The sequence below is a fragment of the Podarcis erhardii genome (assembly GCF_964252035.2).
Source record: "Podarcis erhardii genome assembly, chromosome: 3".
In the NCBI taxonomy this organism is placed as follows: Eukaryota; Metazoa; Chordata; class Lepidosauria; order Squamata; family Lacertidae; genus Podarcis; species Podarcis erhardii.
Window position 1 is genome coordinate 123,688,203 of NC_138507.1, and position 14,943 is coordinate 123,703,145.

General features: G+C 49.4%; 2 protein-coding genes across 2 annotated transcripts in view; both read right to left on the reverse strand.

Annotated features, from left to right (window-relative positions):
* Positions 1-592, reverse strand: part of GAREM2 (GRB2 associated regulator of MAPK1 subtype 2) — a 34,991-nt gene extending 34,399 nt beyond the window's left edge. The window contains exon 1 of the mRNA XM_081854622.1: positions 473-592. Coding sequence (XP_081710748.1) covers positions 473-587 — 115 coding nt within the window. The 5' untranslated portion in view covers positions 588-592. The remainder of the gene's footprint in view (positions 1-472) is intronic.
* A 4,685-nt stretch (positions 593-5,277) lies between these two features.
* Positions 5,278-14,943, reverse strand: part of RAB10 (RAB10, member RAS oncogene family) — a 32,979-nt gene continuing 23,313 nt past the window's right edge. The window contains exons 2-6 of the mRNA XM_081855063.1: positions 13,689-13,749; positions 12,146-12,284; positions 10,034-10,123; positions 8,684-8,785; positions 5,278-7,807 (exon numbers count right to left, since the gene is read on the reverse strand). Of these exons, the coding sequence (XP_081711189.1) occupies positions 7,724-7,807; positions 8,684-8,785; positions 10,034-10,123; positions 12,146-12,284; positions 13,689-13,749 (476 nt within the window). The 3' untranslated portion in view covers positions 5,278-7,723. The remainder of the gene's footprint in view (positions 7,808-8,683; positions 8,786-10,033; positions 10,124-12,145; positions 12,285-13,688; positions 13,750-14,943) is intronic.

Sequence of the window (14,943 nt, forward strand, 5' to 3'; positions counted from 1 at the left end):
AGACCCAGGTTCAAATTCCCGCTCGGCCATAAAACTCACGGCTCGCCCGCTGCCTCTCCGCCTCACCTGCCTCGCGGGGTTGTTTTGCTGCGGGGATTAAATGAGGAGAGGGAGCACCTTTCGCGCCCCCTCCAGCTCCTTGGAGATAAAGACGAGATGCGAATGCAATACAATAAATGCATAAGTCGCCCGCCGAGAGAGCGCTGCTACGCTGCTGGTCGGTCCGCGCCCGCCCGAGGCGCCCCGAGGTCCGGCGTGCGCCTGGCACGGGTCGGGGACCGCGCGTAACGAAGCAGCCTCGCCGGTAGGAGAAGCGAGGCAGGCGCCTCCGAGCAGCGGGATGGGGGGCGGCCCCGAGGGGCTACGCAGGAGAAGGTCCTGGACCAGTCCCCGCAATGCTCCTGAGCCTGCAAGGGAAACTCCGTCGAAGCGCCCTCCCCGTGCCAAGCGCGCGCAGCCCGCGGAGACGCACCGGGCCCGGGGCGCACAAGAGCCGGGAGGCGGCACTTGGCCACGATGAGGTCCAGCGGCAGCGGCGGCCCGGAGCTCCACGCCAGGCGGCCCAGCGCCGCCGCCAGTCGCTCCATGCTGACCTCCGCCGCCGCCGCCGAGGCATCGCCTTCCCTCCGCCGGAGACGCGCCCGAGCAGCCGCCGCCTCGTCCGCCCCGTCGGGGAAGCAGCCGGCGAGCTCCTTTCGCGCTCCGGACGCCGCCGCCGCTGCCGCCGCCGGACTGGCTGCTCCCCGGGATGGGATGGGCCAGGCACGCCCCCGGGAGGGGCCGCTTCGACGCCGCGGCCGCGCGCGCCGCCCCTGCCCCTTACTCCAGGGGAGATCTCTTTCCGCCTGCAAAGGGCATCGGCAAGTTTCTCTTGGGATGTCCTGCCTGCGTTGCTTACATCATCATTAAGCAATCAATTAATTCAAATTACTAGTCGTTTTATTTTGCCCAGAGCAGCTCAAAGAGACTTGCAAACAAAACCCCACAGAGAGGGAAGGGGGCTGTTGGTTTGTGAGAAGGGGTCGTTCTTGTTTTTATTATGTGTGTTTTTCTCCTGTAAACCGCCCTGAGATCAACAGAGGAAGGGCATTATTCAGATTTAATAATAATAAAAATAAGCCCAAGCCTGGGTGGGAACTACATCAGAAACATCTCACCCACTTCCGAACGGCTCCCCCTGGTTAAAGGCCTGGCAAGAGAGGGAGGGTTTTTTTTTGCTTGTCCTTTGGAGCATTTGTATGGAGATTTTTTTATTTTGTGGAATTGATTTCCTTCGTCTCAGAGTTGGTGTTTCATTGTCTGTTTTATGCCATAAGGTGGTCTATGACTGTGTTCAATATAGGAGCATTTCCCCTTTATTTCTGCTTCCTGGTCTTTATCCAATTACTGATCTGACCTTTATTATTGCCTTTGTCTCCCCCCTTTTCCTCAAGGGAGTTTGAGTTGGTGTGCCTGGCTCTCCCCCCCCCCCTTTCAATCCCTACAACAACCCTCTGAGGCGGGTCAGGCTGAGAGGCCACCCAGTGAGCTCCACGATGGCCAAGTGGCCATTCAAACCCTGGTCTCTTCCAGGTCAAGTCTGATACTCTCCTTGCTACACTGGCTGTCAGTGACCACTAATTCAGGAGCCTTTCCTTTGAGGCAGAGTTCTGTGCCCTTAAGAAGCTTAAATCCTGCGGCTTCTGCCTCTTAAAACCCACATAAAGTTATCTGATTAATATTTGTTCCAACTTTATTGTATGATCCTTTTCCTCCCCTTGGGTCTCTCTGTTTATTGTTCTCAGAAAACAGGCTTCCATAGCAGTGGTATTTTGGGGAGCTGGGATGGTCACCCTCTTCTAGACACAGGCCTAGGGAAACATTTTGCAAGACAGCAGGAGCAGCTTTGCAGAACCTGAAGCATCTGAGGAACACCCCCCTTTCTCTTGAGCCTGCTCCTTCCAACCTCTGTTTTTTACACAGTCCACATTGCAGAACGCCTCCCGTGTCAACCAGCGAAGGAGGAAAGGCTGAGGCAGTAATATATGCAGGAGAAAGGTCACATTAACTCTGCTGTTCTTCATTAGATAGCTCTTCTTTCTGTTTATATTTTGACGTGTTCCCCTCCCCTCCGTTATGTCAAGAAAAGCAATTCTCCGTTGGAGGATGAATTATTGCATTCTTCAAAGCAAAATTGCAACCAAACAGTGCTGGAACAGGTTATAAACAAAGATGTGCCACAGAACTGGGTCACCCTAGAGAAGCAAGGGGGCCTCTGAGCATGTACGCTGTGCATTAGCCCATCTGCAGACGTGAATGGCAGGCTGGTGGCATTTGCAGCAGATAATTGGTGTGTGGCTGGGCAACAGAACTGCAAGCTGGTTTTTTTTGGGGGGGGTGTAATTAATGCTTTTCTTGAACAAGGTCTGAGGTGAGAGGTTTGCTGTGCGCAGATACCATTTAAGGGGAGAAAAAACACAAAAGAAATGCAGTCCATCTTCCTGACCCATTTACTCCACAAGTCCCATAGGAATGAAAAAGACTCTGCCTGGCAGACATCAGGAACAAGGCCCGTCTGCAATCCTATGGGTGCTTACATGGGAGTCAGCCCCCCCCCCCAAGTAAACATACATATATGCCTTACCTCTACAAACTTGGGAGAGTCACTTGGGGCTCACTTTTGCATTAAATGTGGACTATTGGCTTGTTAAATGCTCATCCAAATGCCCCCATCTTGTTTTTTTAACCACCACTTTCGCCCTGCAAAGAGGGAGATGTGATCTCCCATATCAAAACCATGCTGGAGGCAATTAAAATGTAATCTAAGGTGCGTTTTAAGAATGAAATGCACACATTTCTGCCCTCTTCCAGCTAGATTGAGTGGTACAGCTGCTCACATTCACTCCCTCTCTACTCTCAGTGTTTGGGGGAGTGAACGCATGTAGTACTTTTAAGGCCACAGATAGAACTGCAAGCTGTTCACTTTTCAGCAGAAACCCATGTAAAGCCAAAGTACTTTTGCAAACATTTGCCTTGTGATTAATGGAAGAGCAGCACCCTCTACTGTCAGACTGAGATTCTGCAGAAAGCACGGACAATTCTTTCTCCCTGTAGCGCTGTTCACAGTGGTCAATCCCAGATTGAAAAAGCCCATAAGGGCTAGACCATTAGAGAGAGCGGAAGGAATCCAGCAGAACAGCCAAGCTGGAAGCCATGGGGCACAAGGCAGCTTGTTTCAGATTGCTGCTGCATTTAAGATTGCTGTAATGCGCTCTATGCAAGGGCCTCCCTCATGCTTGATCCAGAAGCTGAAGGTAGTGTAGAATGTGGCAGCATTGCTGAGGCGCCTTGTCAGCATAGAACACCGGCACTGGCTGCCGATCTGCAACCGGGCCAGGTTCAAGGTGTTGCTGTTAACATATAAAGCCCTTAACAACTTAGGACCAAAACAAAATAAAAAAATTCCTTCCAGTAGCACCTTAAAGACCAACTGAGTTAGTTCTAGGTATGAGCTTTCGTGTGCATGCACACTTCTTCAGATACACAGATTGTGCATGCACACGAAAGCTCATACCTAGTGTGCATGCACACGAAAGCTCATACCTAGAACTAACTCAGTTGGTCTTTAAGGTGCTACTGGAAGGAATTTTTTTATTTTGTTTTGACCATGGCAGACCAACACGGCTACCTATCTGTAACTGGAACTTAGGACCAGTTTACTTACGAGATCCCCTTACCCCAAATGTGCCCACTCAACCGCTTTGATCAGTGGAATGGGCACGACTAAAGGTGCCACATAATACTCATTCCACACCTGTAAGCTCAGTTGTTTATTGTGGCAGCACCTACACTTTGGAACTCCCTGCCTGTTGGTATCAAGCAGGCACCTTCGTGGTTTAAACCTCTCGTTTGAATCGGAACCAGCGAAGGTGGTGAACGTCCTGTGTGAGTGTCTGGAGATGGAGGATAGATGGCAGTTAATGGATTGAGGTTAAATCCTGACAAGACAGAATAACTGTTTTTGGGAGACAAGGAGCAAGCAGGTGTGGGGGACTTCCTGGTCCTGAAAGGGGTTACTGCGCCCCCAAAGGACCAAGTGTGCAGCCTGGGAGTCATTTTGGACTCACAGCTGTCCATGGAGGTGCAGGTCAGTTCTGTGTCCAGGGCAGCTGTTTACCAGCTCCATCTGGTAGGGAGGATGAGACCCTACCTGCCCATGGACTGTCTCGCCAGAGTGGTGCATGCTCTGGTTATCTCCCGCTTGGACTACTGCAATGCGCTCTACAGCCAAGCAGGGGATTTTGGTCCAACGCTGGGACTACCGGGAGGTCCTGTTGTTTGCCAGATACAGGAGTGCCAGCTGCCATCTCCTGTTCTTGTCCTGCACGGGGGATTCTGGGGCAGATCTGTAAAAGTGACTAAACCGGAGAGGGCCGGGGGGAGAGATTGCCAGGGAGGCAAGCTGAGCAAGATGCTGGGAACCAGGAGGAGGAGGGCAGAAGATGCTAGCATGGCCTTGATGGAGCCTCACAAGCCAGTGATGGTGCTGGCCTTGCGGTCCCTGTTCCATCAGGAGACCCTGCTGATCCCGCCCATCGAGGGTCAAGCCCCAAGAGCTTCACCAGCAAAAGAAGGGGGAATGACCCGTCAGCTGCAAGGCAGAGATAACAAAGAGTCAGTACACTGTAGTGGTTAGTCTTGGACGGGGGCCTGAGGGGACAGGGTTCAAATATCCGCTCAGCCATGAGGCTCGCTGGGTGACCTTGAGCCAGGCAGCTTGCCAGGCTAACCTACCCCACAGGGTTGTTGTGAGCATAAAGCAGGGAGGAAGAGAACTGTGCAGTGCCACTTTGAGAAAAGGCGAGCGATCCAGCCATCTCCCCGCAAAGCCCAGATTCTGGTGGCTCCGTGGATTGGATTCAGATTCAGGGACGAAGGGGCTCCATGGATGAATTGCGACCAGGTCTTGCCATCACTAAGGGGAGTGCTTGGGCTCAGAGAAGACACTGCAAGGCACCACCCTCAGAGCAAGCTGCTGGCTGCGGCGGGGCTGGAGGGCGCAAGGTTGGGGAAGGGCTGCTTCAACCGGATCATGGGAAGCAGCTGCACCCTTCCAAGGCATGGCTGGGCAGTGAGAGGTGGAGAGATGCCCCTGGCAAAATGGGAGGCCAAAAGGGGTTCCACGCTCCCAGCCAGGAGGGAGGGAGGGAGAGGGGGGGCATTCTGCTGTTACAGGAAATACTCTGAAACATACAAAACCCACATCACATTTGTCAACATGAATAGAAATAGACCAGCTAGAAATATTTCAGTTTATTTAACTTGTTAAGTAGAATATGAATTTTTAGCTAGTAGTACCAGAGAGTGGACTGTTTTCTTTTTTAACTGCTTGGTGCTTAATGAACACAGCTTTTACAAAGGATCTCAAAGAGACTCATACAGGAGGGCCAGGCCCAGGAAGCAAATAAAAAAAGCGCACGTTTTTAAACAAAGGTTATACAAAAAAGGATTTCGGTGCAGACTCCACATTCCCTTTTTTCTCTCTCTTGGTAACGTTAGAAAGTGCAGCTCTGAAAAGGTAGCCAACCATTTTCTATTTACAACACTAATCAGTAACACCATTACGCATGGAACAAAAAACTGCACTGGTTTCTTGTTGTTGTTTTTTTGTCCCCTCAATTCACCCAGTTATTTTGCCTTTGCTTCAACAGCCACTCAGCTGGGAGAGGTTAACAAGCACGGGAAGAGACAGACTGCTCAACACAGGAGAGAAAGCGAGAGAGAGAGAGAGAGAGAGAGAGAGAGAGAGAGAGAGAGAGAGAATGAGAAAGGACAGTTACTACGCAGGTGACACCAGAGCAAGGCTAGAGTTCCAAACACTTTCGTGTGTGTGTGTGTGTGTGTGTGGCTTTAATTAAAAATTAAAATCAGCATCACCAGCTGATTTAATTAGTAGAGGAAGTTTCCTAAAAACAAGGGCAAAAAGTTCATGCTCAAGCCAACCTCTGGAGCACACCTGGGTTGGGGGGAGAGGAGGGGGCCGCAGGAGAGACTTTGCTGCAAGAGCCCCCTCCTGCGGTGGGTTTGCAGGCAGGCTTGGCGGTGGGGAGAAGGCAGTCCCAGTAAGGCACCCCGCTCAGCACCAGCTCTCGTCCCGACTCCGGCTCTGCCTGAAGCAAAAGACCCCCCCCCCACTCTCAAGGTGGGCGTCCCGTCGAGATCTCTGCAGCAGAGATGGAGCAAGAGGCAAGGCAGCAAACTAGAAAAGCAAGCCCTGCCCCCGAGGGGAACCCAAAAGCAGAGCGTGCGCCCGTTTGCTCGTGCAAAAGGGAAAAAAGGAAGAGAGGAGGTGCTGCGTTTACTCGCCGTCCTTCCGCATCCATTGAAAGAAGTTACAATTGCCCAGGGTTGTAAACAAGGGATGTTTTTTATTGTGAAGAACTCAAACACAGAAGGAGAGCATCCTAAGGGTGCGACCATTCAACTCACCTGCCCTCTTTCCCCCACCCCCACCCGTCTTAAATATGTACTAGGCTACCGAGTCACCTGCCTGGAGAAGCAAAGAGAACCAATTCTGTGTCGAGGGCTGTGGATTCGTGAACCGCCTGGCAGAGTCATACATAAAGATCAACAACAGCCACATCATCATCATCACCATCCTCCATAGGAAACTAGTGCATGCAATTAATTCTTCCATTATTACCATAAACCCCAATAACTACGCAGGAGGGAGGGGGGGGGGATAGTAGCGGGCCTGACGTTTGCTAGACAAAGGTTAGTAGATACTTCACGTTTTACCTCAGAAAGCTAGAATCCGTGATCAGTGCTTCGAATTAAATTTGGCAAACGTACTGTGTTGCCATGTCTTAAACACATCACACCATAAAATAAAAAAATAAAATAAAACCGGCATGCAAGCAAAAAAGAGAGAGAGAAAGAGAGAAAGGAAATAAGGAGGAAATTGGTAGAGAGAAAGAAAATGGCAGCAGGAACTGGTCAGCATTTAAAGCCCCCCCCCTTCCCCTCCCCAGGGGAGACACCAAGCAGAGTGGAATCTCTTGCTCTAACCCCCTTGTCCTCAATTCACTACATCAATCACAGTAAAGTCATCACAGGAGAGTTTGATAGTTTAAATGTGGTGGAGTCAAGTGGGGGGGGGGGCGCAACTCTCCCGGTCCTGCTTCCATCAGAGCAGGAAGAGGGGAAGAAGGGAAAAAGGGGGAGGGGGAGAACCAAAGTTCCTTTCCACATAAGGCACAGGACAAAATAATAAAACCCCATTTACATACTCAAGGTGAATGGATTTTTTTTTTGTTTTGCCGATGCAAATATGGCGACTTAAGCACAGAATTCATTAACAAAACCCCACTGCTGTACAAAATAAACTGTTAATGCTAAGTTTTATTCTTGTACAATTTGCAGACTGGAGCTGAAATGATTTGCTCTAAGTTTTAATGTTAAGACTGGGCTATAATACAACCAGGATGTGACGCCGAGTTGAGCTGGTACATTAAAAGAAAAGAAGAGTCAGACATGATTTTAATACAGTTTCCAGAAAAATTATCGTCAGCGAGTTCTCCCAAAACAGAAGAACAAAGGAAGAGTGGAGCCATGTTAAGATGAGGAACAAAAAAAATTTTTTTTTCTTAAGGTTAAAAATGGGCAAAGTGGTTTATTCCACAGCAAGAAGAGGAGGAGGAGGAGGAGGAGGAAGAAGATGGCGCTTGGCGAGGAGGGAGCACGTTCAGCAGCACTTGCTCTTCCATCCCGTCACGCCACCTCCACTGCTGATATCTACATTTTCACTGTTGGGCTCTTTTACAGGGGTCTGCAACAAAGCGGCAAGACAGGAGTTAAGTCAGAATTGCAATGCTCCTTCAGTGAACATCAACAGCACAGCGACTGGGGTTCAAATGCAAGGTTTCCCAAACTTGGGTCTCCAGCTATTTTTGGACTACAACTTCCATCATCCCTTGCTTGCATCATTCCCAGTGGTCAGGGATGATGGGAATTGTAGCTGGAGACCCCAAGTTTAGGGAAACCCTGAAGTATAGCACTTAATGGGCAAAGAGCTTGTTCTCAGGGTACTTTATGTTATGGGCTGGGCCTGGGAAGGGTCATGGCTCCGTGGCAGAGCAGAAGGTCCCAGGTGCCGCCAGCAGCATCTCCAGGTAAGCCTATCAGAGGCCACACCTGAAGCCCTGGAGAGCCACTGCTGCCAGTCAGGGGAGACAGTACTGATCTCAATGGACCAGGAGCCTAACTTGTAATGAAGCAGTTCTTCCTTGCTTTCCTGCACAAACATGCACGGTATTTAGCCACACACTGATTTCTACAGTGACTCTGGATTGTGTCCCTCCCCTCCCCTCTCCCAGCAACCTTGCAGGCTATTTATTATACCTGGGGAAAGGAATCACAGAATTGGAAGGGACTCTGAGGATCATCTCGTCTTCCCCCCTGCAATGCAGGAATATGCAGCTGTCCCTTACGGGGACTGAACTTGCCATCTTGGCAGTATCAGCTATCCAGGCTCAAGAGGCCGATATTGCAGCTCTAGGCAAAAGTCCGGGAGGGAGGGAGGGAGGGAGTAGCACCCCTTGGGGGCCCATTTGTGCCACTGAGTCTCAATGGCTCTCAGCCCAGTTCCCATCGTCCTGTTCAGCTCCTGCCCCACCTCCCACCCAGCAACCAAGCCCGCAGTTACCTTTCGAAGAATGTCTTCTGCTAACGTGAGGAATGCCTTCTCAATGTTAATATTTGCTTTTGCGCTAGTTTCAAAAAACCTAATACCGTGCTCCCTTGCAATCTAGGAAAAAAGGAGAAACAAACAAACCTTTGAGGATGGCAAATGCTTCACTGCTGCGTATCAGAAATGGGCGGCTGCCTCTGTTCTGCTGCCCAAACACACCCCACAGCAGTGAGAAGAGATCCTTCAACCTCAGCAATAAAAAAATTACAAGGCAGTACAGGAATGTTCCCAAAGAAGTTTACATGCAAGAACATAAAACATTTGATACATATGGCATGTCTGCTGGATGCTCAAGTGAGCTCAGTGTGGTGAGCAGAGGCCTGTTCCAGCCTGGGTTGCTTTGCCTGCTAAAATTTAGAAAGAGACAAAACTAATCCAGCAAAGGAGCTCAGTCTCTGAGCCGATACTGAACCACCGTGAGGATGTGCGGAGAGGACACTCAGGTGGCCCCTATGAGAAGAGGATGTTCAACTTATAAGACTGGGCTAGTTTACTTAAGGCGACTCACAGCCCTAGCCTGCGGGACGAAATGTAGGTCCGCAAGCAACTCATGACCACTTGGGGTAACCCTGAGCTCCCTCCAGAAGCCGGGGATACGACGCTTTGAAGGGGTGGGGAAGAGGAGACAGACAGGAACATTTGCAAAGATTTTCAAAGACTGGCCTGTGTGTTTGTGTGTAATGAAAGGACAGCTCAGTGTAACAAATGCTAACAGGCTTTGCAACATAAGTTACCGTATTTTCCGCTCCATAAGACGCACCTAGTTTTTAGAGGGGGAAAGCAAGAAGAAGAAAAATTCTGTGCAGAGCATGTAAGCGGCTCTTGCTTTTCTTGCTTTAAACCCTTCCTCCCGCTTCGCTGAGAAGCCAGCAGAGCAAGAGCAACAGCTGTGCAGCGCCTCTTCTGCTGGCTTTTCCGGGAGGTGGGGGAAGGGACAGAGGGCAGCCCATCAGTCCCTTCTCCCACCTTGCGGAAAAGCCCCCAAGAGCCGCACACCTGCTCCGGGCGGCTCTTTAAAGGGAGCGCTGAGCAGAACCTCCTGCCTGCATTCGCTCCGTAAGACGTACACACATTTCCCCTTACATTTTAGGAGGGAAAAAGTGCATCTTATGGAGCGGAAAATACGGTATGTGGCCTGGGCCTGTGGAAATCTGTGTCCGATGCAGATTAGTCACAGACCTCCACCCTGAAGGCAGACCACCTGGCGACAGCTGCCCACAGGTGACTCCAAACCCAGGGGTCTCCTCCTCCTCCTCCTCGGCCCGCTCTTTGCCACCTGCAGAGTCCAGTGGAACTGGCACTCACCTGTTCACCTTTTGCTTTGGGCACCACCCTCTTGTCATCCATGTCACACTTGTTACCTAGCAGCATCCTCTCCACATCTTCGTTGGCATGCTAGAGGGCGGAACCAAAGAAGAGTACTGTTAAGTTCTCCTTCACTGCATCGCTCTTACTCCCTCCAGAAAGCAAGGCTGGCCTAGCTACGCCATCGTGAGTGGCCTGTCACATAGAACAGGACCTGGGAGAACCATGCCATCATAAATGATGGGTTATTGTGTGATTCGGCTTCCATATTAGATTACTGCATGCGCTCTACGTGGGGCTGCCCTTGAGGACCGATCAGAAACTTCAATGGGTCCGAAGCGCAGTGGTCAGAGCACTGGCTGGGGTCACCTTTAGAACTTATAGCCTGTTCTGAAACAGCTGGCCCAATTCAAGGTGTCCAAAGCCCCCAAAGGCTTACGCCCCAAATATCTGGGAGACTGTATCCATTCCCACAGACCCTCTTGGGTATTAAGGTTAAGCAGTTACCAAACCCTCAGAAGCTGGGGGTTTGGTGGCTTGGCAAAGTATCTTCTTTGTGGCATCTCCCTCTTCACAGAAGTGCATCTGGCACCTTCCCTGGGGAGCTTTTGGCAAATGCTGAAGATGCACCTCTATCCCCTGGCCCTTGACACCTGAGATGTAGGACCCACCCTACTTCTGTGGACGTCATCTGCTTCAAACGCTTGTAACACAGAATAAAAGAATTGCAGAGCTGTAGTCCAACCCCCTGCAACACAGCAATAATGGAGAGTAGCCAATCCATTTATTATTATGAATGGTAATAAGAATAAATGTATTATTTAAGAAGGCCAATGTCTTGAAAATAGGGAGAGAAAACACTGCTATTTTATGTCCGTTTGCTCCATTTAGTGCTTTGCTTCTAAAATAATTTCCCTGCTACCTTTCTGAGGACAGTCTACTCAAGGTGGTTCGCTTTATCAAAACAGCATAAAAAAGTGTTTGTTACAATGCTAGTCAGTAGCCCAGAAGTCCATTTCCCCGACCCCCTCTGCCCCACCGCTCAAGCTCATGCTCTGATGTGCCCAGTTATAATAATACTAATACTAATACTAATACTAATACTAATAATAATAATGATGGTGATGGTGATGATTTTTATTTCTACCCCGCCCTCCCCAGCCAAAACCGGGCTCAGGGCAGCTAACACCAGGTATAAAAACAATTAATTAAAATACAACTTAAAAACATGATTAAGTACAACATTAAAATGCAGCCTCATTTCAGTAGAAACTCAAATCATAAACTTTTTGGGGATGAAAATGTCAAATCTTCACCAAGGCTAACTATCCAGACTGGTCCTACGTGGGCCAGAAAAAAGCCAGGGAAGTCCCCAAATAGGAGTTCCGTCACAAAGAAAGGAAAAAGGAAAGGGAGGAAGGGGATCAAGTTGATTCCAAGCCAAAGGCCAGGCGGAACAACTCTGTCTTACAGGCCCCACGGAAAGAAATCAGATCCTGCAGGGCCCTGGTCTCATGAGACAGAGCGTTCCACCAGGACGGGGCCAGTGTTGTAAAGGCCCTGGCTCTGGTTGAGGCTAATCTGACTTCCTTAGGCCCAGGACCTCTAGGGTGTTGCTATTTATGGACCTTAAGGTCCTCCGCGGGGCATACAGGGAGAGTCGGTCCCGTAAGTACGAGGGTCCAAGGCCGTGAATCCAGTGAAGGGAATGGAGGCCTTCAGGTGCCCACTCCCAGATCTGAGTGGGAGGCTGCTTCCAGAGAGCGGGAGTGCCAAGTGAAGGCACCTAGGCATCAAATCTTGACTCACTGGGCTGATTCTGCGTATCAGGAAAGAAGCCGGCCCTGTCTGTGCTGAGGGAGAGCTGCATGGTACTTGACGGAAGGATCAGACAATTTTATGGAGGAGATGGATATCGGAGGCTGCTAGGCAGGAGGGTCACGCTCCACTTCCAGCAGGCTTTCCTTGCGTTCTTAACATAAGCACTTTCTGTTGAGGCAAACCTACCCTGCTCTGCTTTACCCGAGGGTGACTTTTTGCCACACACACACACACACACACACACAGCTCTCAAAATGGGCAGCATTAGGGTCCCCACCCCCCACAACTCACCTCATCTATGTTTCTGAGCCATTTGCTGATGTTTTCAAAGCTTTTGGCATTGGTGATGTCATACACTAGCATGATTCCCATGGCACCTCGGTAGTAGGAGGTGGTGATGGTGTGAAACCGTTCCTGCCCTGCTGTGTCCCTGTGGAGAAAAGCAGAGAAACAGGCAGCACTGCAGCAGCCAAGCTCCAAGGGGGAAGCACAGAATGGGGCCACAAAGGGCCTTCAGCACTCGATGCTCTACTGCCCTTGAAGACCCCCAGTGGCTCCCCTATGGAGAAGCAATATCGGTTTCATGATACCCGTTTTGTGATTTTTGAACTGGCAATATATCACAAATCATGATGTGTGTTAGGGCTGGGCGATATATCATTCAAAACCGGTTTCCAGTCCATATTGTGATACTGGTTTCATGATTTTTGACCTGGCGATATATGGTGTGTGTGCACACGCTCTGCAAACACCACAATGTGGGGGAAACCATGAAACCAGCCAATGCCTTGACACAGCTCCATCCTTTATTTCAGACACTGTGATATACAGTCATACCTCTTGTTACGTCCGCTTCAGGTTACGCGTTTTCAGGATGCGTCCCACGGCGACCCGGAAGTACCGGAAAGGGTTACTTCTGGATTTCGCCACCCATGCATGCACAGACTCGCAAAATGATGTCACGTGCATGCACAGAAGCGGCGAATCGCGACCAGCGCAGACGCGGGTTGCGTTCCGTTCAGGTTGCAAATGGGGCTCCGGAACAGATCCTGTTCGCAACCTGAGGTCCCACTGTATCAGTATATTGTGGTGTTTAGCTGCTGATACAGCATGATGTCGAAAACCAGCCCTAGCCCTCATTACCGTTTGAGTCCGCACAGGATACTTCCCCACCGCCCTCTGCCCAATAGATGCCAGACAGCATGACAATAAAGGCCCCCACTCACCACGGCAGAATCTCATCACCCAGCTGTAATGCTTTGTAGGAAACCTGCCAAGCACAGCCATGGGAATTCCCAGCGGCAGGTCCGCTGTGCCCACCTGTGCTGGCTTACCTCTGGGGCCGTCTCTCCTTGAGCAGCCCAAGGCATTTCTAGGCCAGGTGTGGAGGAAGAAGAGAGTGCTTTAACCTCCGTCTTTCAGACCACTGACTCGCCCATGATGACCAGGCAAGTGCTTATGTATAAACCTGCCCGTCGACAGGATGCAAGTAGGCTGCACCAAATGCTTGTCTGTTTAGGTCAAAGGCAGATTTTGGGGCTGCAGAAGAATTGCCTGCAAATGCCTTAGTTGCAAGATCATTCAGCTTTCCTCCAGTCCTGTTTGCCGGTCTCTCTCTCTCCCTGCTGTGGCTGATCTCTTCTCATTGTGTTGTCTTCCTCAATTAGCCACAGGGCACATACTGAATGTTATTTATGTTACATTCTGTCTAGCTAATCGACCCTTTTCACTGCAGTTATGAGAATCACAGAGCACTTCTTGACATTGCCAAAGCATCTCACCCCCCCCTTTTTCGCATCAACATACCCCCCCCAAATTCTGAAGTGCCACTTACCATATCTGCAGTTTGATCTTCTTTCCTTGCAGTTCAACTGTTTTGATCTTGAAATCTATCCCTAAAATATAAAAGAAACAACAGAAGTCATGACATGCCCAGAAAAACTATACTGAAAAGTGCAATTATGGCAGATCCATCATCAAGCCCCGCCCCCCACCCCCACTATGGGAAATCTTGACACCTTGCTTCTATACCTGCCACAAATCACCAGTCCATATAGCCTACAAATAGCCTTACATTTTAGCCAATCTCCTGGCCATTCCTGCTAACATGGCATTTGGTGCTTCAAGATACAAAGCGATTTCACTAGTGCCTATAGTTTATTCTAAGTTATACTGAAATGGAGTTCTCTTTTTGCAGATTCCTCCAAGTCATTAAGCTGTGCGTAAGTGCAGTTCAATAACACCTACTGCACACAGCAACTTCCGGATTAAAGAGTAGGTGAAGTCTCTTCACCCAGGCTTTTCATAAGGCATATGAGGAGGTGTGGTCTGTATTTTTTACTGTGCTGTCATACAGACAGTTAAGGTGCTCTGTTGCGAATGTTAGTTTATGCGACCTGACAGTTACGTATGCGTTTTTGATTTATTATGTGACCCACCCTGGGGCTGGGAAAGAAATTTAATACAGGACATAAAGACTCTCCCTCTGTGAATACTTCCGTAAGACGTGAGTTTCTGAACATGTGTGAACAGGGCTACAGGCAGCCCAGGAAAAACCAGGGTCCGAATCTAAGACCTATGCACATGGTCTCTCTTGAATCGTAGTCCTTCTGAGGAAGAGCAAAATACTCTTCTTTTTATGGCTTTATGGCTTTTCATGGCTGACTTTTGATTATGCTGACTTTCTTCTGTATCATTTGTTGAGAGTTAATCTGAAAGTTTTCACAGTTTCTGCTCTGTTATTATGTTCATTATAGGTGGGTGTATTTAATTTACTGTAAGCTGCTTTGCAGGTTCAGAACAAAAGGTTGGAAGGGAGGAGAGGAAACAAAAATTTGTCCTATTATAGTATTTTCAATTTGAGGTCAATCTCATTCATCCTGGTCCTCTGCCTCTCCGGGATTATCTTAAAGTTTCATCAACAACAAATTTTTAAAATGGTAAACAAAGGAAGCCACCAGTTTCTCATGCAATTCATATTTCCATTTAAGCACAGTACTGTAAAGTTAATTGACAATCTGTCTGCTGTCCAAATAGACTTGCAAAGCAGCCACAAAAAGATTCGTGCATATGCTGTTTGAGAACTTCTA